The 26,020-nt window shown below is 53.5% G+C and overlaps 1 protein-coding gene across 1 annotated transcript in view; it reads left to right on the forward strand.

The window, feature by feature from the left end:
- The first annotated feature begins 379 nt into the window (after positions 1-379).
- Positions 380-26,020, forward strand: part of Hs6st1 (heparan sulfate 6-O-sulfotransferase 1) — a 44,165-nt gene continuing 18,524 nt past the window's right edge. Inside the window, exon 1 of the mRNA XM_048430380.3 lies at positions 380-1,047. Within this exon, the coding sequence (XP_048286337.1) occupies positions 521-1,047 (527 nt within the window). The 5' untranslated portion in view covers positions 380-520. The remainder of the gene's footprint in view (positions 1,048-26,020) is intronic.

Consider the following 26,020-nt stretch of genomic DNA (forward strand, 5'->3'; position numbering starts at 1 on the left):
CGAGCCGGAACTAATTCCCTTTCCGTAGCCAACAGCGGAGACACAGTGTGAGAGACACGCGACCCCGCGCCCAGCACCGGCCTGAGCCCCGGTCTCCTCCAGCCCCTCCCCCCAGGGCGCTCCAGAGGCGGAGCGGAGGATCGGAGCGGGCGGCGACAGCAAGAGGCGCCGCGAGGGCGGGCCGGGGGCGGGCCGGGGCGGGGCCGCGACGGACTGCGGAGACGCGGCGGCGCACGGGGCGGTGCAGAGCGTTCTCGCCGCTGAGCTTTGCGGGCGGGTGCGGGCTCGCGCGGCTGTGGGGCGCTGTGGCGGGGGCCGGGCTGTACGCTAGCCAAGCCGGGGACCGGGGCGGGGAGCAACCACGGCGCCGCGGAGGCCCGGGGCCCGCGACGCTGCGCACAGCCTGGGCGCCGAGTAGCCGGGCCGGGCCGGAGTGCGGGCGGCGGCGGCGGCGGTGGCGGAGCAGCTGCGCCCCCCGCCCTCCCAGGCCCGGCGCCCGGGCCGCCGGCGATGGTGACACATGCGGCGGCGGCGCGCCGGCGGCAGGACCATGGTTGAGCGCGCCAGCAAGTTCGTGCTGGTGGTGGCGGGCTCGGCGTGCTTCATGCTCATCCTGTACCAGTACGCGGGCCCGGGGCTGAGCCTGGGCGCGCCCGGTGGCCGTGCGCCACCCGACGACCTGGATCTCTTCCCCACGCCGGACCCACATTACGAGAAAAAGTACTACTTCCCGGTGCGCGAACTGGAGCGCTCGCTGCGCTTCGACATGAAGGGCGACGATGTGATCGTTTTCCTGCACATCCAGAAGACCGGCGGCACCACCTTCGGCCGCCACCTTGTGCAGAACGTGCGCCTCGAGGTGCCCTGCGACTGTCGGCCCGGCCAGAAGAAGTGCACCTGCTATCGGCCCAACCGCCGCGAGACGTGGCTCTTCTCTCGCTTCTCCACGGGCTGGAGCTGCGGGCTGCACGCTGACTGGACCGAACTCACCAACTGTGTGCCCGGTGTGCTAGACCGCCGCGACCCAGCAGGTCTGCGTTCGCCCAGGTGAGCGCCCGCTGCGGGCGAGTGTGTCGGCGGGAGGCGGGGTGGGGGGGAGGTTAGCACCTTAAACCCCGGGCCAGATCAGTCCTTCTTGTTCTCTTGGGGCCCCTTCTGATCTGCCGGCTCATCTGTCCCTGCAGCTGCCACTCCTGACCTCTGATCCCTCGTTTCACCCTCTGTGCCTTTGCTCACCATTGGCCTGACTGCGCAGTGCCAAGACTTCCTCCTGGGTCACCGCCCGCTGCCCTCTGTCCACCCCACCTGCGGCGCACTGCTGGCTAGCCTAAAAGAGAAACCTCTGGGACTAAAGGTCCAGCGTTGGGTCTAGAGGCAGAAAAATAGGTGTGTTTGTGTGTGTGTGTATGTGTAGCCCGTGCCTGTCTAGTACCAAAAGTGGAGCAAGAGAAATGAGGTCCCTCTTCCCTTGCACCTGTGGTGTCTCCAGGCCCTCCAGTGCCTGCCAGCCTGGGGAGGAGCTGCCAGGAAAGGGGTGGGCTCTGCCTGCCGGTGTGTGCAGGTAGAACAAAGGCCTGTGTGACCCGGCCTGAAGGGGGGGAGAAGGCAGCACTACCTGGCCACCCCAGCCACAAAAGTGGAACAAAAGCCTCGGGTTGGGGACTGCCTTCCCTAGAAATCTCTCCGCCATCCAAATTAGGGATAGCTGAGGCAGTTAGGGCTACTTGCGCAGCTAAGGACCTTCCAGCAGCTAAGGGCCCTTCGATCTTCTCCTTGTTTGAGGATACAGGTGGGGGCCAGTGGGGTTGGGGCAGCACCTCAGGAAGCACTTTGTAAAGTTGAGATTGTAGTCCTGTTCCTGTTTGGTGCCCGCTGAACCTTCCGGGATCATCTCCCCCACCCCACCCCTGGAAGGGCCAGGAATTAGGGCTTCTTGCCTGCCTTTGTTTCTCTTCCATAGTCACTGTGGGACTGAATTTACAGATGAGCTAGGAAGTGGGCGTGGGCATGTCTTGACTGATGTCGGTATTTTCTTCCATACACTTAGGGCAGGAAGGTGCTGGCTTTCTGGTGGGGTTGGGAGCCTCCAGGGTCCAGCCAGCCTGGAAGCTGTTTAGGGTCCACCGTACTGCTTGCCTTACAGCACCAAGTCAATTTCTCAAACTGCAAGGACACTAAGATATTAAGAGTTGGGTAATAGATCTACTTATTTTGCCATACACCCTGTACCGCACCCCTGGCCGTTCCAAGTCTCAAAGGAGCTGTTCCAGGACCCTAATCGAGACCCAGAGTCTCCTTTCCAGGCCCTTGAAACTGCTTCCTGTCCAGCACTAGCTCTGCTAACTCACACGTGTATGTTCCAGGTGCAGCACCCATTCCGTGGTCCAGCCATGCTCTTATGATGGAGCTGGGTCTGCCCATAGCAGCTGTCCACTTGTCAACCAGCCAAGGCTGTGAGGTTCCCAGTGCTGGACCCTGACAGACCCCAGCAGGCCCAGGGAGGCCCTTTCTGTCTGCGGGATGTGGGGGTTGGGACAGGGAGGGCATCCTGTTTATAGGTCCAGGCAAACTGTGCATGCCACTCCTGGAGCAGTAGAGAAGCCAGAGCCTACCCATCCTGGACGCTTGAGTGGTACTCACCAGTTACCCTTGAAGGCTGTTCCCTCCCAGACGGCTTGTGAACTGGGTGGGCTGGGTCTTCCTCTTCTCTCTGCCCTCAGGGTTTTGGTAGTGCTTGGACAAATAACTCTGCCCAGCCTCCCAACCTCCCCATGGGACTTCTGCCTGTGGCTGCACTGAACCGGGCACACATTTGGGTGACTAATGGGGTTGGGCGCTTCTTCCGCTCCTTCCTAGGTTTGTGACTTACAGAGTCTCTGGTACTTCCTGCCTTGGTAAGGAACAGGTGTGTGAGCAAAGCGTTGGAGGTTTCTGTGGCCTCAGTCTACTACAGATGTTTCACATCTGCCAGCATCAGTCGGTGTACTTACAAGACCAGCCTGTAGAGACAGGGGTTGCTGGCTGACCTTGGACAGATGGAACTGCCGGGGGCTGTTACCAAGGACCACTGGCACCCGGGCCAGCTCTAATCTGAGGACGTGTCTACCTGGGCCAGAGAACCCTTCTGATGAACACAGCATACCTCTGGGAGCCAGTGAAGCCCACCGTTGGTGGCTCTGGACTCAGTTTATGACTTCCTTAGTGGCTAGGGGTGAGGGTGGGAGGTTTGGATGCCATTCTGGGGTGGTACCTAATGGGGCTGGAGTCCTCCAGGGTCTAGTAGTGGGAAGAGGAGGAGTCTGGCATGATAGTAAGAGGCCTTGAGTCTTCCTCTCACGTGTCCCCTTCTGTTGTGATGATTTCTGTGACTGGGCAGGAAAAGGGGGCAGGGTTGAAAAGAGAAGCCCGTACCCCCCCTCCATGCTTTTTGTGTTGAAAGCCCCAGTGTCATGAGAAGCTCAGAGTGTGGCAGCTGTAGCCAGACCCTCTGTGCGTCCGTCCTTAGCTCCACGTGTGGAGAGTTGAAGGTTTCCCTTACTTCACTTGGGTAAGGAATGAGCGCTGAGTAGACACCGCTGTGTGCAAATATTTCACATAGCTTTGGTTTCCTTTGCGAGTTCGTCTGGGTAGGAAATCCGAACACTCTGCAGCTCTGGAGACCGTCCGTGCCGGCTTACCCTTGGGGATTAGTTCATCCATGCTTCGTGCATTCCAGCCCGTGCCATCAGAGTTCCCAGCTGCCACCTCACTAAGATCACAATTGTGGTTTTAAAAAACTTTCCTGGGGCTAGGTGTAGCTCAGTTGGCAGAGTGCTAGCTTAGCATGCAGGAGGCCCTGGGTTCTAGCCCCAGTACCAATCAAACCAGACATGGGGTGTACTCCTCTACCTCCAGCATTCCAGGGCCTGGGAGCAGGAGGACAGGGAGGTCACGGTCATCCTTGGCTGTAAAGTGAGTTCCAGCTTGCACTATATAAAACCAGGTCTCAAAAACAACAGTAACAACAAAGTTTTTCCTTTCTTTTCTTTTCTTTTCTTTTCTTTTCTTTTCTTTTCTTTTCCATTTAAAACTTGGCTCCAACTTGGAAGCCACTCTCACTTTTTAAAAAAAGCTCTTATTACATTTTGCTCGTGTGTGTGTGTGTGTGTGTGTGTGTGTGTGTGTGTGTGTGTGTCTGCCTGCCTACCTGCCTGCCTGCCTGTCTATTTGTGTTTGTACCTGCCGTGGACATATATCAGAGGTTAGAGACCATCTTGCAGAAGTCAGTTCCCTCCTTCCCACTGTGTGGGTCCAGGGGATCAGGTTTTATGGCTGGCGTCCTTTTTTTTTTAAGTATTTATTTATTTTATATGCATTGGTGTTTTGCCTGCATGTATGTCTGAGGGTGTCAGATCTTGGAGTTACAGACAGTTGTGAGCTGCCATGTGGGTGCTGGGAATTGAACCTGGGTCCTTTAGAAGAGCAGCCTGTGCAGTATTCTCAACCGCTGAGCCACCTCTCCAGCCCCTCAGCATCTTTTATCTATTGAATCATCCATCTTACTGGTTCCCCGAAGTGTGTGTTTGTTTGGGGCTTTTGTTTAAGCAGACGGTATGTATGATTTTAAAAGTAAAGTCCTGCCAAACTCATACCGTTGAGGTGGCGTGGCCTTGTAGGGAACGGGCCATGGTTGTGTCCTGTCACCCCCGGTTGCTTCCCTACCTGCTTAGGGTGTCTACAGCAGGGATCAGAGGACAGACTGTGGTGCTGGGGGCTGGGGGTGGCACTTGTCCCTGGTGGTGATCTCAGTGGGCCCTGTGGCTTGCTGGGAGTTCAGTCCTCAGTATAATGATTTTGAGGCTCTAAGCCTTTAAGAGGAGAGCCTAGGTGATTCGGTTATCTGAGGACACCTTCCCGAGGGAGGGGGAGATCCATCCCACTTAGTTCCTGAAAGACTGAATCTGGACCAGGGTTGCTCTGTGGCTTCCAGTCCAGCCATGGGATCTCTCTTGCACACTGTCCCACCGTGATGTCATCTGTGCACCAAAAGGCCTTCAAAAAATCTGAGCTCCTGCTGGCATCATGTCCTTGAACCTCTAAGAACTGAATTAGTCATCTCTGCTTTGGAAAGCACCGAGCCTTGGGGATTTCATTACAATGGAAGAGAGTATGAGATAAGTCATCAACACCCCCATAAAGTAGGTGTATGAAGATTGGTCCCTTTAAACTCATTGGAGTGGCTAAGCCAGGAAGGCATGGGACAGTATTTGGACATCTGTCTATCCTGAGCACTGTACCTCAACTGGCCCTTTGCCATCTCCTGCCCCAGTGGGAATTATTGTCCCCAGGTAAGAAAGGCAGCCACAGATTCAGGCCGTACAGGCCGTCCATCCCTAGGTAGAAATGTACAATACTACATGAAACCTGAGTCATCAGACCTATTAGAAACCATCCGACAGCCTTCACCCGTAGCTGCAGGGCATTAATCAAGCCATGTTCTCTTGGCTCTGAAAGGGAACACTGGCAAGGTCTGCTGACTGACCATCCGCAGTGGCACAGGGCAGCTTCGAGTAGCCTACCCTGTATGGCCGGACGTTCTCCAGGAGTTTCTCAGTCCTAGGCTGCCCACTCTGCCACCTATCCTGGGGAGGATGGGCAGGGTCAGAGGCAGCACTATGGGGACATGGCCAGCTTGTCTCTATCTGCTTGGCACTCTCCACAGAGTAAGGAAGCCAGAAGCCAGGTGCCTTTCCACCCAGCCTCTCTAGTCCCAGTGCAGAGGACCTGAGAGATGTTTCCAGAGCAGACATGAAACCACAGAGAGAGTAGGAAGGGGCTGTCGCTAGGGCTCTCCACTCACCTAGTAGGTTTGAAAAGAGTCAATCAAGCACAGATGCCGTGCTTAGGAGAACAGTTACAGAGTGAGGGGCGGGTCGGCTCATCTGGCCAGGCTCCAGGCTGAAGCGGTGAGCAATCCCTGGGGGCAGGTACCTCTGCCCCTGTTTCAGGACCCATCAGCAAGGTTTCGAAATGCCTGTTACTAAGTGTCTGTCCTCTTGTAAGACTTTTTTTTTTTTTTTGCTTCTGGGGAACTCAGTTGTCTTTCTCTTCCAAGTAAGACCTCATTATTTCGCTTTTGTTTTGAAGACAGAGAGGATTAGACTGACGGGGAAGGGGAGGGGAATAAGCTCTAGACTCAGGGACAGGCAGAGGTATGTGTAGTGGCTGTGGGAAGTGATGTGGGCAGTGTCTGAGTGGGTGGAAAACCCTCTCCTATGTATAGGGTTTTTCAAGTCGGAGAGAGGTATAACTGATTCCAGAGGGCGTTTTCTCTGGTGCTGGCATGTTGCCCAGAGCTGGTCACAGGGATGAATGGGAGCCAGAGAGGTACTTGGAGATAGCCCAAGTAGAGAGAGATAGCCCACGTGTTATTGTCTCATCTGCCTGAGAATTCCGGCCTGTCGTTTGCTGCCTGTTGGACTTCTGGTCTTGTGTGTCCCTGAATAAAGTACCCCTTCCTGCTGTGGCATTGTCCCAAGTCCCCAGGGCCTGTCACTTTGCAGAAATAGCACGGACATTTCCACACACGGGAGAGGGCTAAAAGCCGGTCAACCTCTGACCCAGGGAAAAGTCTCCCCTGCTTCCAGATAGTTTCCACTGGAGACGGTACACCCTACTTCAGCCTTGGTGGGAAGCCGGGTCCTGGCAAACCCAGTCTGGATGAGCTTTCTTGCCTCTATTGCTGGCCCTTCGGAGGCAGGCCCATTGTGTGTGGGCACTGGGAGCTTGGCTGATCCACACCCTTTTCCTATACAGCCCGGAAAGCTTGTCATGTTGTGGAGGCTTCTTGACCCTCTGTGGCTGGCTGGTGTTCTGCCTGAGTGAGATGCCGTCCAGGGACCATTTGGAGGCTTCCCCCATATTCCCAGCTACCCCAGTTATTCATTCATGGATTCCCTGAGACTTTGGCCTTGGCAGCCTGTCACAGGAAACAGCCCTCAAGTTCTAGGAATGTTTCAATCCTCTCTATGAACAGGACTTGGGCACCAGGGGAGGGAGCACACATGGCCGGCCTGCCTGCCTGCCTGCCTGCTTGCCTGCCTGCCTGCTCATGTCCTGGGGACATGTGTTAAGGAGGGTTCCAGACTGGGCCCTCAGGGGTAGAGGGAGCCTCTGAGCCAGTCTCTTCTGCCTTGTGGCCAGAGCCAGTGTGACCCTGGGACTCAGTAGACACATCCCCATCTTTATGATGGAGGTATCCGGCTACCACTGGGGTCCAAAGAAGGGCACATGACCTCATGGTGTATCCAGCTCCAGATTGTGCCCAAGTCTTGTGGGAGCCATAGCCATTCATGACCACTTGAATTCCGCCGTGTGCCAGCAGGGAGGGCCCAGCTCCCCATCTGGTGAGCAGGCTGTCTGTGGTGCCCTGGTGGGCACTGCTGAGCAGGACCTTGTACATTTGCATGGAGCTGCAGAGAGAATCCACTCCCCACAGCCCGGCGTCTGGCTTGGGAAGGCCATGAGCCATGCAGCTGCCTCTGTTTGTTTACATGGAGATTGCTAAAAGGTTCAGCAGCAGGGACCTCAGAACGGATCAGTAGCTGGAGATAATCATTGGACCGCTTAGACTGGGGGATTAATGGTTTACAGAACTGTAAAGCACAGGGGTCAATGGCCAAAGTCATCTAGCCCTCTGGTTATGAGCAGGAGCAGGTTCCTTACCTCTCATGGCAGGCTCAAGCCTCTACCTCCGTGGGTCAGGCTACTCCTGCAAACGCCAGGCCACTCCTCAGAAACTGCGCTTGCCCTGGGGACCCTGCTGGGCCTGCAACTGGAGTCAGAACAGTATGGAGTTTAGTTTGGGCTGCTCCCTGTCTGGACCACTCAGAGCCTCAGTTTCTGTCTTCACTCTTATGGAATGGTGAGAGTCTAGGGCACAGCAGGGTGGTAAGCTCCACTCAGTGCCCTGGGCTCCGTAAGGACACGAGATACTGTGGCTGCCCAACAGGAAGGAAGCCAGCTAAGGAGATAGAGGGGAGCAGGAGCTGGGAGTGGCAGGCAACTCCAGGGCCATACTGAAGTGACCCAGAGTGAGGGCCAGCCTTGAAGCTGGTCCAACCAAGTACAACCCCAGCTTCACCTTTGCAGCATTTGTGCCCCGTTTCCTCTTCTGTAAATGCTCACCTTGACTGTGCCTGCCGCAGGGGTAGAGACCAGGACCAACCTGCACCTACAATTCCCCCAAGGGCCTGTCTGTTCCTTTGAGAGGTTACAGTGAGTTTTGCCACTTCTGGGGACAGAAAAAAGGGACCTCCAGAGCCAGCTCTCGACCTTACTCTGTGACCTGGTGGGACCTGAGGCCAGCAGCTAAAGCCTTGGCAGGGTTTAAGTTGTCCTTGAACTCCCATACGTAGCAGAGGGTGATCTTGAACTCTGCTCTCTGGGTGTTGAGATTGGAGCCACACTCCACCGTGTATAATTAATTCAGCGTTGCCGACTGAACTCAGGCCTCTGTGGGAACTAGGTGGGTGTTCCGTCAATTGAGCTCCATCCCCAGCCCAAATGTGGACATAAGGCATGTTGAGCCTGGTAGTGGTTTCCATGGACTGACTCCCCTCTGTTCCTCTGAGACGCTAGATGGACCCACAGGAACTAAAGGGCAAGGGCAGAAAGAGTAAGCATGCCCAAATGTGACATTGAGTCAAACCCAGGCTCTAATCACACACACACACACACACACACACACACACACACAGGAGTGTGCGAGGGTCCAGTGGAGAGTGTAGGGGAATGTTCACTTCTACCCCCATTGTAGTCCCAAGGTGGAGTCACTCCATATCTGCCCCACCCTGCTGTCTGCTATTCCATGATTCTCCTCCTATCTTCCTTTTTTGTTGTTGTTTTGTTTTGTTTTTAGAGACAGGGTTTCTCTGTGTAGCTTTTGGAGCCTGTCCTGGAACTCTTTTTGTAGACCAGGCTGGCCTCGAGCTCATACAGGCCTGCCTCTGCTTCCCGAGTGCTGGGATTAAAGGCACGGGCCACCACTGCCTGACTCCTGTCTTCCGATTACTAATTAGCAGCTAGGCTACATCTCCCCTAAACCAAACACCAAGTTGTTTCAATGTTGCAAACTTGCTAGGCCCTGTATCCAACTGTACTTGGCCTCCCCCAGCCTGCAGTCTGTGCTCAGCCTGTCTCTGAGGTGTATCCTTGCTGGTCCATGACATGCATATATAATCCACCCACCTCCCAATTCAGCCCCATGGCTGTCTAGACACAGCTCCTGTTTTCTCGGCTTTGTTCTGCCAGCAGCCTGGAGGGAGCTTCATTTCATGTTGCCTGCCGCGGTCCAGGTTATTAAAACTGCACATGTTCGTGGTCCTGTACACCTTGTTTAGTAAGACAGGGTGGTCCCCCTCAGCACAGCAGGCCCTGAAGACTTAGGCATGTAGTTTAGCTGCTATGAAATAAGCCTGGTAGCCTGAGTGCTCATCTGCCTGCCTCCGCTGGGTAACTGGGTTCTCTCCTGTGTGTTGTCTGCTCTGCCGTTATCTGTTTGTGTATTTGGCCTTGGTTTTCCTCTATGGGGTTGTTTATTCTCTCCCTGATGGCTGGTAGGGGCCTCTGTGTGTCTTCGGGCCAAGTTCCATGGGTGATCTGCCCAGCAGATGTCAGCCGCAGCATGCCCATCCACCTTTAATGTGGCTCTAGGCTCTTGGCTTACTTGGGCACTGCAGTGGCTAGAATCAAGGTGGCTGGAGCCCCTTCTGTCCTGCCACTGGGACCGTGGGTACACATGGAGGGGCTGTGCCTGCTGACCTCTGACCCCTTCTGGGACCTTGCTGATAGAGGCAGTTTCTACATAGGCCTTGATAGCCGAGGGAGTGGACAGATGGCTGTCTTATTACTGTTCTCCCACCAGTGTGGACACACCAGCCTACCATCAAAGGTACCCACTAGGGCCAGGGTACACAAGCTGAGCCCAGGAAGGCAAGTGCTGCAGGCCCCATTTAGCAGGGTCTCAGACAGTTGGAAGAAAGGGCCTTACAGCTAAAACCAGAGCCTGGAGGCTGCTGCTTGGAAAACACCCAGGCTCCATCTCTGTGTGTGGGAAAGTGGGCCCAAAAGACCCATCCCTGTTACTCGCAGCCTGACCAGGACCTTGGACACCACTTGTCTGCATCTGGTACCTGGCCCCACGTCCTTCCCCATCCGCGGTCAGCACCATCTGCTGCAGCCACACCCAGGGCTGTCCACCGCATGATGCTGTTCTGTGGACAAGCTCCTGGCTCTGCCCTCCCAGAGGAGGAGCTTATCACTGATGCCCCTACACACTCAGCCCCAGCCCCTGATGCCTCCTCACCCCACCAGCGCGGCCCCCCTGAGTCTCTTTCTAACTGAGAATTAGAACACTCTGGGGCTTGAACAGCCCAGGGGACAAATGTAGACCATTGCTTCTAGCTCTCGGACAGCAAAGGAGAGCAGCTCCCTCCAAGTCGGCACTAAAATTCCCGTGTAAATATTTACCTCTCTGGAGCTTTGGTGTCCTTGGGAAATAAAGACTGGAGACTACTGAGTTTTGGTGTGTATGTCACCATGGTGAGAAACGAGGTGAGCGTCCTTTCAAGCAGGGAAATTGGGGATGTAGGGGATAATATGAGCCTTCTTGAGACCTTAGGGAACGCTTTGTCACAGCTCTACTGGAAATGGAGGACTAGGGGGAGGTACCAAAGAATGCACTGTAGGGAGCCAAGGCGGGCTTTGCCAGGGCAGGTGGTAACTGACCCGCTACAACCCTCACTCAGTGCCAGGCTTTCTTCATTCAATCCTCGCCATTAGGGACCCCGTTCTGCAAACAGGAAACTGAGGGACAGAGAGCATGAATAAATTGTCACATAAGGTCACCCGTGGCAGAGCCAAACGCCTATGATTCCAAAGACCTCTGTAGCCCTCTCCCATCTCTCTTTAGTGACAGGCAGGAGGGGGGGGCCTCCCCACCAGGGGATCTAGGAGTCTGGCTCACGCCAGGGACTTGGACCTACCATGCTGCCTGTCTGCAATGGTGGGTAAATGTAGCTGGTCACAGTAGGCCTGTGGGAGGCCTGGGATAATGTGAAGGACCTGGGTGAAGGTTCCCACCTAGCCTGACTAAATGAACTGTGACATGGGGGCTCCCCAGAGATCAAAATCGGGGGGGGGGGTGGGATAAGCAGATGGGATTCCTAGTATCTAGAGGCCTTTTTAAGTAGAATTGTTAAAGATTTATTTTTACGTTGTTTTTGTTTATATAGATGACGTCTGTTTTTGTGGGAGTGTATGCCCGGTATGTGTGAGACGCTTTGGAGGCCAGATGGAGGCGTTGGATCCCCTGGATCTGGAGTTTCAGAAGTGGCTGTGAACTGCCCAGAGTGGGTGCTGGGAACAAACCCAAGTCCTCTAACCTCTCATTTAATTTTTAATCTAATTATGTGCCGAATGTGAAGGGGGACAACTTGCAGAAGTGGGTCCCTCAGTCCACCCTGAGGGTTCCAGGAATCGAACTCCAGCGGTCAGGCCTGATGGAAGAGTGTTTACCTGCTGAGTCGCCTTGGGAGACTGAGTCTAGAGGTTTGTGAGGGAAAGATAGGCCCTGCCCAGGCAAGGGGTGGGGAGAGAATGGGCCACAGGAAGACTTTGGTGGCCATGCCCTTCTCTGCCTGGAGGAGCTTGGGGCTTCCTCTGCCACCTCTGTCCCTGTGACAGATCCCAGGTGTGGATTTACTCATGGAAGTTCAGGCGAGGTTGCTTTCCAGCTCACCTCCTGAACTCCGAGAAGGTTCACTGCCTCCCCCATCCTACTGTTTATAGCCATCGGGAAGGTGAGTCCTGTAAGGACAGACTTGTGCCTTTGCTTTCCTGGAAGCTAGACTGGCACTGTGCCCAGCAGGAAATGCAGCTTCTGTAGGGGACCAGCTGGTTTTAGTCCCATGGGTAGAAGGCAGAAGTGGGACCAGTGGGCCGTCTGAAGCACATCTCCTCACATCCTCAGCTCTCAGGGAGCTGGCTTGGAAAGGGACCCAGATAGACTCAGACCTGACAGTCCTACATGGAATGCATTGCAGGCCCTCAGCCTTGTAGGATCCAGAGCACATCCCAGCAGCCGGGATTGTTGTATTCAGTAGGGTTTTTAGAGGAGCAGAACTGGTGTGTGTGTGTGGCGCGTGTGTGTGCGTGTGTGTGCGCACGCACGTATGTGATAAAGAAGATTCATTAGAATGTCTGGGCAGTCAACATCGGACACTGTGTATGCCAGAGAGGCTAAGAACCCAGTAGCACACTTGGTCTGGGTGTGCAGATGCCTCTGAAGGCCTAGAAGATTCCTAGAGCTTCCAGGTCTTCAGTCTATGCTGGGTTCTGATGCCAGGGAAGAAGAATGCCAAGGTACCAGGAATGCATGTACCCTTGACCAAAGGGGCAGACCAGCCAGCAGCCACGCTTTCCCCCTCCGACCTCTCTGCCCACTACTGGAAGATGATGGGATGGCCTTCTTCCCCAGTTCCTGGAAATGCCTTCACAGACCCACCCAGAGATGTGTCTTAGTTGATTACAGATGCAATCACATTGACAGTTGAGATAGCCACCAGGGAAGAAAGGTCTTCTGGCTTAGTCTGCAGTGTGGGAGTGCACCTTAGGTCAACCTCGGATGCTGTTCTTTGGGTTCTGTCTGCCTTAGCTGCCTTTTAATTGATAAGTCTCTCTCTCACCTGTAGCTCCGTAAGTAGGCTAGGCCAGCCAGAGAGCCTGAGGGATCTGCTTGTCGCCGCCTCACCTCCCCAGTGCTGGGATTACTAGTGTGTAATTACAAGCCACCAAACCTGGCTTTAAAAACAATTGCATGTGCGGTGGGTAAGTGCAAGTGTGTGTGAAGTCGTCCGTCTCTGTGCACAACTGCTGAGGCCAGAGGAAGACATCTGGTGTCCTGCTCCATCGGTCTCCACTCACTCCTCTAAGGCAGGGGCTGTCGTTGAGCCTGGCAGCCAGCAAGCCCTGGTGATCCTGTCTCCACCCTCTACAGTGCTGGGGTTAGAGGAGTGGGGGGGGCGGGGGTGTTTTTCAGCCTTTCAGACGGGTGCTGGCAGTTTGAGCTCAGTAGCCAATACCCAGAGGTGTGTCCCTTAGTTGATTCCAGATGCGATCTTGTTGACAATCAAGATAGCCATGGCAGGTGTCTTTCTTCTGGCTCAGTCTGCATCACAGGCCGGGCCCTTTTGCCTGTGGGCTCCTCACATTGCTCACAGATGTCCAGAAGACTTGAGGGGTGGAGGGTGTGACCCTCTACGTGCAGCTGGGGCTGTGGGTCTCCTGCCACACTGCAGCATCCTCTCTGCTTTCCACACTTTACTCACAAGTGAGCACCGTGCCATCTCCACCTGGCACACGCTCCCAGACGAGAAACTGTGCTCTGGGGATTTGAACCTGCGGTGACTGAGGTTTAGTTGAGCAGGCCCCTCCAGGCCCTGTCTGCTACCCTCATTCTCTGAATCCTCCCTTAACCTCAGCCCTACTGTGTCAGTTGCTGTGTCCCCTGGCCCCTTCCTCCATGTCTTTTTCTGGTCCGGATGGGACTGTGTGTGGTCTTGGCTTTTGTTCTCTTTCATAGTGTGCAGCCGACAGGTGGGAGGAGTGAACTGTGAGTGACCCTCCCCTGGTGATACATCGCAGCAACTTTGCCAGGTCAATAGGAGGGCTTACTACAGAGCCACCGGGTGATGCCCTGCAGGAAGGGCGTGGTGGTGCTTGGCCATAAGAAGGGAAGCAGGCGGCCACCCCATGAGGAGACAGATGCTGAGCTGTCCCAGTATGGGGTGCTCTAACTGAGCTGGGCATCAGGGTGAAGCTGCTGCGCTGCTGTGCTTCAAGGGCCCAGCCGGTACACAGCCTTCCTCATCGCAGCCCCGTGAGGCAGAGGCACTTCATATCCCAGCTGCAGACAGGAAAGCCACTCAGAGTTGAGGTCTCCAGACGATGTGCTAGCCCAGGGGTCTTTCCAAAGGCCTCTGTTTCCAGGGCCACCCCTGAGGGACGCTACACCTTTGCAGTCTGTGGTAGGTACCTATTTTTCCTACTTAGCCCACATACGACAAATCACCTGGACTTGGAACAGCAGTGGGCTCCGCTCTGAAGGTCCCATGGCCCTCTTCTCTTCAGTCATGTACAAGAGGAGATTAGCTCTTAGAAGGTTGAGTAAACTTTAGGAAGCTGGGCATGGCCAGCAGTGTCCCCAAAGGGTGGCTGCATAATACTCCAGTGAAACAGAGGGAGGGAGGCTGATGCAAGTGGCGTTCCAGGGGTTAGTTAGCATGATCGCAGAGGCTGCATTGTTTCAGGACGTGTTCTCTGCAAACTGCAGACCCAGGGAAACCATACCTCGTCTAAGACTGAGCATCACTGACCCTGGCAGACATTGATAACCTGAGAGCAGGAGGAGGGTATCTCCTGGGTGCCATAGAGCACATACCCACCCCTGCTGTGCCCATTTCCTTGTGTGCAGACCCCTTGGTTGTTCTTGTGGTGTCTGCCCACACTTGGAGAGCGAGTGTTACTTAGTTCCCTGATTCCAATGCCAGGCATTCTTTTCCAGGCCTCTGGGAGTCCTTAGTGCAAACAGGTGACACCTAAAGTTAGCCATCACTGAGTACCCTTTGACACGTACACCCGACCAGATGCAGTGTCAAGTGCCCAATCAAAATGGCCACTATTTCCAGGTACCTACTTGATGTCCCCCCGCTAAAGGACAAGCTGGGCATTGCAGAACAATCGGAAGTTGATCTAATGGTTAACAAGTAGCAAATATGCACCCAGCAAGACTAACCAACTTACCTCTGCTGGGGATGCTCAAGCATCCAGGCCAAGAGAGGTGGGCAGCCATAGGAAGCAGAACATCTCAAAGGGCCGAGCCCAACAAGTCCTACCCCTCCTTGAGCAGTATGTTAGGAGAGGGAGGCTGGGACCCTGGTGTCCCCTGCAAACCGCACCTCCCCTTCCAGTCTGCTTGCCGCTACTTAAACATATCACCCTTGATTTTTGGTTGCTTTTGTTTGTCATGGATGCTGCCGCTCGCAGAATGGGGTTGCACACCCCGAGCCGTAGCGAGGATGATAATAAGGCCAGGTGTCAGCACAACACAGATGTTCTCCAGACTTCCCCAGGCTGCCTGTGGCTTCCCTGTGCTGTGCTGATGGAATTAAGTGCTGTCACGTGGGAGGTTGGTTCTGTTGGTCCTCCGCAGCTAAAGAAATACACCGAGAGCAATGACTGCCTATGAGGTGGTCCGCGGGCGGAGGAAGCAGGATGAGTTGGTTGAGTGAAGAGGCTGGGGTGGAAATAATGCATATTGTGGAGAGCTTCTGCTTGGTCACCAGCCGCCTCTGCAGGGCCCTTCATGGACCCCTAGGGAGCATGCATTCCTCAGGAGCCAGCAGAGGGACAGAGGTATTGTGGGTGCAGGCATTTTTAACTGGAGGCTCAGTGAGGAAGTAGGCATGTTTGCATATTTTCCTAGCCTTGAGGGAAGCAGACCTAGCCCTGCCTGCGCCCAGCCGCACCCTCAGCTCCTGGTCAACATTTGTGACCTCGGGTCCTGCAGCCCGGCAGCTAGCCATTGAGTGGCAGGTCCCAGGAGCAAGTGTTCTCCTTTGCCACGCATGAGAGGCCCTTACGGGAAGAGCAGTAACATAGAACCCCAGAGCCCAGGGTCTGTACCCACCACTATTATGCACAGTGGTTCCCATGTCTTTTTGTGGTGTGGCCTGACTTTAAGGCACTAACTGGGGTGTGTGTATGTGTGCTGGGGCCCCTCCTTGGGATCCTACTGTCGGGGTGATTAGGCCTGGGGCATGGGTACGTGCCCTTATCCTTTCAGACCCAGACAAGACCTATGCCATTTGGACCTCTGACGTGCCAGAAGGGTGCCCTGGTGGCTGCCCAACTCTGCTGTTCCTGTGAGCCAGTGTAGATATAGACTTACCAAACCTTGAGGACACAGCTGTGATTCCCCTGGATCCTGCCGGAGTCTGGACTGTGGCAGCTGAGCCACAGGTCTCACCTGCCCACACGTACCCCAGTGCAAGTCTGCGAGCCTCCTGGCCTAAAACAGAGGCTAAGAGGGCAGGAAGCCTGCTCTCGACATACACCGCCACCCTCATGCCTCTGTGTGTGTGTGTCTCCTCACACATGCACCCACGTCAGCTCGTGCTTTGAAGCCCAAAGTGGCTCAGACATTCCGGATCAAGAATCCCATTTCTCCTTACAAGCGCTTGGCACTCACACATTTTCTCCTGCTTGGAATTCCTTCCCGCTAGTGCCCGCTAAGAGCTGAGCAATTTTCCACTTGGTGGCTGGGCCCTTTCTGCATCCTGGCCCTTCAGAAGCCCTCAGAATGACTAGGATGTGGGAGGATATGTCTCAAGGGTGACCTCTCGTTGCAGAGGTGAACTGAAGCCTCAGCCCAGGGTCGGGTCCCCTGGCCATGCAGAAGCCTGTTGCTGGTACGTCTGCACATCTGAAAGCTGGGACTAAGATGGGTCCCTTTCTTCCCTTGTGCCCTCCAAGGAGAGAGGTGCCCATCTAGGAGGATGGCAAACCTTACAGCTTAGGTGACGCGGGTGTGCTGTGCTTTCACGCCTGTCCTCATAGCCAGTGCTTTCTGTGACCGAAGAAGGCACTGAGCCTCTGTCCTGGCAGCCTAGGGGACAAGCGTGTGGTCCCACATCCGCCTCCTGTTGGGCTGATTGGAAGGCAGCTCTCAGCACAGAGACCTGGGGCATGGACATGAGGAAGAGGGTACGGTGTATGATGTTAGAGTGCTTTCACCAGTGCCAGCCTGCCCCTTCCTTCCAGGCGGTTTTTACCCTGGCACAGAGAGTCATTACCAGTGGGACCCTGGGTGGGGAGTGGCCTCCAAGAACAAACCAACGGAGGTATGCAAGTGTGTGTGTGAGTGGGTGCCCGATGCTGCCTCTGCTTGGTCCCCGGCTCACCTATGTTGGACAGTAGGAGGTGGGGCTAGCCTAGACAGGTTCCATGTGTTCCTGTCACTGAGGTTCCCTGGAATGCAGTTCCTGGAGAAGGGTACTTCCTTTCCTGTGCTGCCCAGAGGGCTTCAGGAGACAAGCCTTGCCCAGGGCTGGCTGTAACCACCTCTCTCTGGCAATACCTGGTTTTGTTTACACAGCATAAAATTGCATCAACCACTTTGGCATCTCTGTGCCTCTGCGTGCCACCTTCTCTCACTGTCCACCTCCAGAGCATCTCCTTCCTGAACTGAGTCCCATCTTCTTCCAACCCCAACTCTCTGGGTCTCCTCTCTGGCCTCTAGCAACCACAATTTGACTCTGAAGGAACTAGCCTAGTCTGGTGCCTTATATAAGTTGGACTATCTGACATTGGTACTTTGTAATTTTCTTTTTCTTTTCTTTTTTCTTCTGTTTTCTTTCTTTCGTTCGTTCTTTCTTTCTTTCTTTCTATTTTTTCTTTTTGGTTTTTCGAGACAGGGTTTCTCTGTGTAACAATCCTAGCTGTCTGTCCTGGAACTAGCTCTTATAGATGAATCTGGCCTTGAGCTCACAGAGATCCACCTGCCTCTGCCTCCTGAGTGCTGGGATTAAAGGCATGTACCACCACCACCCAGCTTTTTAAAAAAACTTTTTGCATATGTATGTGTTTGTACATGTTCTCACATGTTTGAATGTACAGGTGTGAATGCATACCCTTGTGTAAGCTAGAGACTGACAATGGGATTTCTCACTGCATAAAACCTAGGCACCTCATTCAGCCACTCTCCGCTTCCTTTTCTGAGGCACGGCTTCTTACTGAACCCAGAGCCACTGATTTGGCTCGTCTGCCTTGCCAACTTATCCAGGGATCCCATCTCCCAAGTACCACAATTACAGACACATTGCCGACTGCCCAGCTTTTTGTGTGGTTGCTGAGGATCTGAATTCATCTTCATACCTGTGAGGCAAGCACTTAATCCACCAAGCCATCTCCCTGACCCAAAATTCCCTTTTCAAGGCTGAATAATATTCCGCTGTGTGTATATGCTTCATGTTGCTGACTTGTTCATCTGTCAGTGGTTACATGGTTGCTTTTCTCTCTTGGGGATGACGCTGTCATCCACATGGGTGTGCAAATGTCTCCTCAGTTCTTCGGTATATATCCAAGAGGAGAATGCTGGATCGTGTGGTAAACCTGTTTGTATGCAGGGCCTCGTCATATTCCTAACAGGAATGTACAGGATTCTCCTCTTACTTGCCAGCTCTTGTTTTCTGGGTTGCTTTGTTTTGGGATAATGTCTCCCCTCCTCGCCCAGGCTGGAGTACGATAGCTATTCATAGCCTAATCCCACTATTGTTACTCACTGCAGGCGAGTTTAGCATGCTACAGCCTCAGACTCTTGGGCTCAAGCAGTCCTCTGCCTTGGCTGCCCAAGCAGCTGGGACTGCTGTGTACCACCAGGCCTGGTTGTTTTCTGATAGCCATGCTGGTGCATATGAAGTGGTACCTAATTAACTCACAGTGTTGAGCATGCATCTGTGCTTTCCTGGCTGTGTGCAGGTATAACGGCCACCTGTCTGCATCAGGGATCTCCTCCCGTCCCTCTTACCTTTCTGTTTATTTGTCTTGTTGTTGTTTGTTTTTGCTTTCTTGAGATCGGGTGTCATGGTATATACATGGCTAGCTTAGAACCTGCTATGGAGACCAGGCTACCGCCAACTCACAGTTTCCTGTCTCCACTTCTGAGTAGTAGGATTAAAGTGGCGTCTGCCAGGTCCAGCCTCCACCTCATTTTCAGAGATGAGTTTCTCACTGCATCTGGGGCTCGCCTATTTGAATGGACTGTCTCACCAGCAAGCCCCAGAAATCCTCGTATCGCTCCACCCTGCCACTCCCAAGTGCTGGGGTTACAGGCATGTGCCACCATGCCCTAATTCTCAGTCCTCTTGTTTATATGTCATATGCTTTGCCATTGGGCCGTCTCCCCAGCTTCCTCGTTGTGGTTAGGTCATATGCTTTGCCCTCCAGCCGTCTCCCCAGCTTCCTGGTTCTGGTTTAGATTTGCAGTCCTCTTGTGCTCAGTTGTGGTGAGCATCTTGTGAGCATCTTTGCCATTTGTATATCTTTGGGAAAATGTCTCTTCAACTTCTTTACCTATCTTTCAATGGACCGTTTTATGTTTTAGAGTTCCTTATATGTATCTATTACCAAATACAGCATCTGTAAATATTTTCTCCTATTCTGTGAGTTGTCTTTTCGCTCGGTTGATGACTTTGACTCACAGAGTTTAAATTGCGATGAAGCCCAGTGTGTCTCCTTTGTCTTTCCAAGAAAGCATCATCCAGTCCACCCTCAGAGCTTCTCCCCATGTTCGTTTGCTTTTTTAACTCTACGTTTAGTTGACTCAGCGTGTTCTGTTACCTGAAGGAAGACGAGCCCAATGGCTCAAGGTACAGACTGAGCACTTGTCTAGCCTGTACCTGGCCCTGGATCTGACCGCTGTGCCACCGGTGGGGTGATGAGGTCCCAGGCTCATTCTGTAGACTATGTCTGTCTAGATCTCCATCCCTTCCCCTGAAGACTGATCTTCTAAACTGGGAGGGGGTGAGGAGGGTGGGAGTGAATATGAAACTACTATGAAGTACTTACTTCAGGGACTCCTTGTTCTGTTCTAGTTCTCTCCTTCTTTGTGCTGGTACGAACGAGTTTTGTTTGGTTTTTAGTGGTGGTGGTGGTGGGTTTTGTTTGGGTTTTTTTGAGGCAAGGTTTCTCTGTGTAGCTGGGACTCAAACTTTGTAGACCAGGCTGGCCTTGAACTCACAGAGATATCCCTTACCTCTGCCTCCAGAGTGCTGGGATTAATGGCGTGCACCACCACACCCGCTACCACACTGTTTCGATTACTTCCGTTTTCTAATAAGTTTTGAAATGTGTGACCTTTAACTTTGCTCTGTATAACACACGCTTTGGGGATTGGAGATCCTTCCATCAGACTCTTCAGATGAGCTCTATCTGCACGGAAAATACTCTGTGGTTATGACGGGCATAATGGTCTGTGTTGATCCCACCGGTCGAAAATAAGACCATTACCACGCTTTAAAGCCAAATTTATAGCAAGCTTTAAATAAAAATTGGCCAGGTGAATGGGCTCTGGCCAGGGCCTTACCTTGATTCTGGGAAATGGCCCCTATTGAGTTTTGCAGCAGCTTAAGTATTTCCCAGCGGGTCCAGTCGGGGCCAGCACACATCCTGATGTGTTTCCTGCCTGTGAGCCTCCTCTTGCCCACGTGTGATCAAGCACATCCGGTGCGCGTGGGTCAGATTTGTTTAGGAAACTGAAAAACGTGTGACTTGTTATCTCCAATAACCTCCAGCACTTCAGGAGCTATCTGTCCTTGGGCAAGAGGCTCACAGGCCGGAGGCATTTTTGTTTCGTGGATCTCTAAGGCAATGGTAATGAAATTTTAACTGTGGCTTCTGCATCTGCAGATTGTGGTTCTGTAGTTCTTGGTTAGGTCTTCTCAGCCGTCGACACGAGTGTCTTTGCGTCTGTCCATGTCAGTTTTCATCTCTCCCATTCAAGACCCATAGTTTTCAGGATACAAATCTTTTACCCCCTTGCTTTGAGCTTACACTTAATGCCACTGAAAATATAGTTGTTTTGCTAATCTCCTTTTCAGATTGTTTATTGCTAGCATATTGAACCGATTTGTGAATTTATATCCTACAACACTGCCGAGTTAATTAGTTGTAGTGTTCTCTCCCCTCCCCTGTCGTTTGGGGTCATACATATAAACTGGTTGCTCTGCAAACATAATTTTATTGTCTTTTCCTGTTTGGATGTCTTTTATTTCTTCTTCTTGTCTATTTCTAGGATCTCTGTTTCTAGGATTATGTTGACTAGACCTGGCAAGTGGGTGTTGTGTTTATTTCCGACGTCGCTGAGCCCTTTCCCAGCAGCTTCCCCACCCCCCTGGTTCCTAAGAGTCCCAGAAGCCAGTACTCAGGGACTTAGACAATACTGGCGGCCGGAACCCACCTTCATGCCCTCGCCTTGCTTGTTGCTCTCCAAAGGCTAGAATTGCACACAGACAGGTCACCTCTGTTCTTAGCCTCAGGGACCTAGCTTTGTCAAGGAGCCCTCCCTGTGCAGGGGGGGGCAGGGGCTGTAGAGGCTCCGAGTCCTGGGCTGCTGGCCTGGACACCGCACAGGGTCTCTAACCCAGCCAACAGCACTGCTTACAGCCAAGTTCCAGGGCGGTCAGGAGCCAGTGCAGAGCCCCCTTTGCACACTCACAGTAGACACTCCGCTGTTGGGGACCTCCATCTGCCAGGAGGACCCTAGCACCCCTGGAGGGGTGGTGGCCACAGTACTATACCCAAGCCTCTGCAAGACTCATTGTTGTCTTCCTCATCTTTGTGGGAAAAGTTTGTGTGTGCACGTGTGAGCATGTGTGTGTGTATGAGAGAGAGAGAGAGAGAGAGAGAGAGAGAGAGAGAGAGAGAGAGAGAGAGAGAGTGTTTGCGCGTACGTGCATGCCTGCCTGCCTGCCTATCTGTGTCTTTGTCTGTGTTGGCTAGTCAGTTCTTGCTTCCTTTAGAGCCTCGGGCTAGGGATGGTCACAGTACAGAAAGAGTATCTTAGGGAAGGGAATTTGACACCTAACTGCAGCCCTGCCTTCTACTCCTGAGCTCCCTCTGCACCCAGGCCCTCCCTGTTTCCAGAGACTGTGACCTTAGGAGCCAAACCCTGGATGCAGCGCTTGGTCTCTCTCTCCCTCTCTCTCTCTCTCTCCCTCTCTCTCTCTCTCTCTCTCTCCCTCTCTCCCTCCCACCCTTCTGCAGACGGTTTCTAGTCTCCAGATCTTTCTCTGACCACCCAGGGCTTCCCTACCCCCACCCAGTGCTTGCTGAATACCATGCAGTCTCTCTGCCAGTCTTTTGCTCTCAGTTTTAGGGAGTGGCTTTGGGATTGTTAGCCAGTGGGCTTCCTGCCAAGCCTCACCTCAGAGGCTTAACTGAGGCCTCATTCTGCCCAGGCCCCATGGGGCCAGACTAGTGGAGAAACAAAGCAGGAGAGAAAACAGCAGCACTCTGCCTGGTGTGCATGGGGGCCCTCAAGTAGGCCATGGCCAAGAGCAGCACTCCCTCACGGAGACAGGTGTAGGGTGGGTCACTGGCATGTGTGGCCTGTGCGGGCTTCAGAATAGAGTGATGAGGTATGTTGCTGCGATATGGTGTGTGCAATACTGGGATGGGCCCTCGAGGAGGGAAACCATGGAGACTGTGCATAGTCAAGGGGCTGCAACTGTACAGATCCAGGGGTTCCCCTGGGTGATCTGCAGGGCTCTCTTAGAGAGAGAGAACTTCCACACATGCACGCTCACCATACAGGCGGAAAAGAGAGAACTGACTTCACACAGTTGCCCTTTGCCCTCTGTACACACGTCGTGGCCTGCACACACATCCATGCACAAGTGCATATCTTAATAATAGCGTAGACTTAATTAAAAAGAAAAATGACATGAGATTCGATGGTGACCCAGTGGCAGAGCTGGGACTTTCCTTCTAGAGCCCCTCAGAAGTGCTGGCAAGGCCAAGTTGAGGTAGGGTTTCCACAAAGGGTCCTGTGACCTCAGTGCTGCCTGCATCCATTCTAGGGTGCAGAAGGGTCTGCGTGTTCCCGTGGGCACCCTACGCACATGACACAGATCTTCTGAGAACCATAAGGAGACCAGGCCAGTGACAGACGCAGTGAGATCACGTGATCAGAGCATGGCATGGGAACCCTGACCTCTAGCTCTCTGGTCATCTTGCATGGGGTGAACACTTGGGTGCCTCACACTCTGCCGTACAAGCCTCATGGTGCCCTGCTCTGTGGCCTCACACGTCTCTGAATGGCCCAGGGACTCAGCTCTTATATTACGGAGTGCATAATGTAAGCACCTATGTGCTGTCTTCAGCACCTATCTGCTGTCGCCTCTTCTTTAGGAAGCACGGCGGCACCCTGTAGATGCTGATGGGTGTGTCCCTATCACAGAAGGAGAAGTCATGACAAGCATAGGTGCCGGCTAGGTCACAGCTCCCTGCAGGTTGCCCTTCCTCTCCTGTTTCGGGCATCTTCTGGGTGACTCAAGCCTTCATTTCCACTGGGAATCTGTCAATTGACACCATCCCAGCTGCCCCCCCCCATATCAGAGGCCCTGTGCATCACGTGTCTGTGGTCTAGCCCCTGTTGCTTTTCCTTCCCCATACCCACCAGGATGACTAAGCCCTCTGTGCTGCCATTGCGTATTGATACAGCCCTGTGCCAAACTCCCCACTAAACTTTAGCTTCCCCAAGGCATTGAGGGACCAGCAGCCTACCCAAATGTCTGGTTAAAGTGCACCCTGATGGCTGCTCCCAGAAAGTGTAGTCCCTCAGCTGCTGGAAGGGAAGGCCCTTTTTCCTGAATGAGCCTCAAATCTTGGTGTCTCTACCCTGGTGGGTGTGGTTGTGCCACCCCTGAGAGAAATGTCTGGAGGAGAGATGGGCCAGAAGCCTGGAGCACCCCTACCCCTGCAGGAACCTAGCCACTCCCAGCCAGAGCGGGTCAAAGCCACCCAAGCCTGTGCCTGTCCAGACCAGCCAGGATGATCCCCCTAGATCCTCTTGGCCTGTCTTAGTGCAGTAGGAGGGCATGGGGCACTCCTTGGGCTAAATCCTTATTGTGTTTGCTCAGCTCCCTCCCACTTCCCCATTAACTGCTCCCCATTAACTCTTTTCCGTGTGTGGACGGCTCCAGCCTCTTTAGTGCAAGCCTGACTCCTCCAGATACCCAAAGATACCTGAGCCTTGCAGGCTGCACCATCTCCCACAACTACCCTGGGATCAAGGAGCTTAGGTGTGGCCTAAGGCCAGGGTTTGGCAGTGGGGAGGACAATTAAGTCTGTTCTCAGACAGAAGAACCTGTGGGCACACAGCCAAGCTGCTGACCAACACACACACACACACACACACACACACACACACACCCCGTCTATCCGAAACCTCCCACAGAAACGGAAGGAAGGCAGCAGAGGACTGGAGAGGCCCAGCCTTCCCATTTGTGTGTCCTCAGACACCTGTCATGGGCTAGTGAGATGGTTCACTGGGTAAAGGTACTGACTGGCAGACCTGGTGATCTGAAGCTGATCCCTGGGACCCATGTGGAGAGAACTGACTTCCACGCATGCCCTCTGACCTCCACACGTGCCCTCTAACACACATAAATACACACACACACACACACACACACACACACACACATGCCTGCACACATATACACATACATGAATAAACACTCTATAGGCAGAGCACACAGCACGACTCCTTGGAGAGGCCCACCCTCCTCCAGGCAGGGTACTGGGCCCTGGAGGCCCCAAAGCCCCAAGGCCTCGTGCTGCAGCCAGAATCTCCCTGAGGGTGCTGAACTGTGCCCTGGCTGACGCACTACTGAGCTCACTGGTACCCTGGAGGCCAGGCCAGTAGAAGGAGGAGATGGCTAAGAAGGCCACTGCCTCCCTCATCCTCTTCCCCCTCTGACCTCCAGGACACACAGTCTCTGAACACAGACATGACCTTGACTGCTAGGACCCCAGGCAAGGACTGTGGGGCGTGAAGTTCTCCCCCTTGCAGGACTTCCTGCTGACCTGCTGTGTCTGCACAAGGACAGTGGTGCCCCTGAGTCCTGTGTCTGAGGAATTCTCACATGCTGGGAGTTCTGTGTGCCTGCTTTACTGGGGGCTTACACTGAAGAGGGATTCCATTTCAGCAGACACTCCTGAATGCCTATGGAGATAATCTCTAATCCGGCGGAGCCCACCACAGGGGAGTTTTCTCATTGCAGATCATCAGGCACACCTGGTGAGATACTTAATCTTGATTGTCAGGCTGTTGATCTAGAATCACCATGAAAATAAACTGTTGCGCGTGTCCATGAGGGAGTTTCTAGGTTAGGATCCCTGAGGTGGGAAAGAGCCACCCTCAGCGTGAGTGTGGGTGGCCCCGTCCCATAGGCCCATGTCCTAGAGTGAGGGAGAGGAGAAAGGGAGCTGGGCGGCAGCATTCTTCTGCTTCCTGACTGCAGGTGTGACGTGACCTGCTGCCTCCCACTCCCACTACCGTGCCCGCCCCACCATGACGGACTGTGCCTGCAGACCACTAACCAGAGTCAACCCTTCTCCCTTGAGTTGCTTTTGTCTATCAGACCGGCCCAGTCACACAGTACAATGTCAGCATGTTCTCTTGGAGATGAGTGGGCCAGAGTTTTGTTCGGGATGCTTGGCATGTGTGTTTGATGAAATTGACTGTGCCGTCCTCTCTTGGCTGGTCTGAGTTTTAATGCTGCAAATCCATTGGCTCTACCTTTCCTGTCTAGGAGACAGAGTCTATTTATTTGTTTGTTTGTTTGTTTGTTTTTTGAGACAGGGTTTCTCTAACTTTAGAGCCTGTCCTGGAACTTGCTCCTTTTTTGTCTAAGAGAGCATTTATTTGTTTGTTTGTTTGTTTATGGTTTTTCAAGATAGGGCTTCTCTATAGCTTTAGAACCTGTCCTGGAACTCACTCTGTGGACCAAGCTGACCTTGAACTCTCAGAGATCCTCCTGCCTCTGCCTCCCACTCCCACCACCCCAAGTACTGGGATTAAAGGTGTGTACCACCACCACCCCACTATTGGATAATCTATTGTTTTAAATTTTGTTATAAATAAATTACCATTTTAATAAGAATTTCCCCCCACACACACTTTTATTTTAAAAATACCAAATCAGAGCTGAGAAGATGGCTTAATGGGTAAAGTACTTAACCACCCAACATGAGTGAATTCCTGCCCCCAGCATCCACATAGCAGCACTGGGAACACAGAGGCCGAGGATCCCTGGGGCTTACTGGCCAGTTAGTCTAGACACGTTGGTAAGCTCCAGATTCGGTGAAAGACTCTGTCTCAAAAAGATAAGGTAGAGAATGATTGAGGAGGATACCT

Source organism: Myodes glareolus, chromosome 18 (genome assembly GCF_982192425.1).
Source record: "Myodes glareolus chromosome 18, mMyoGla1.1, whole genome shotgun sequence".
Classification (NCBI taxonomy): domain Eukaryota; kingdom Metazoa; phylum Chordata; class Mammalia; order Rodentia; family Cricetidae; genus Myodes; species Myodes glareolus.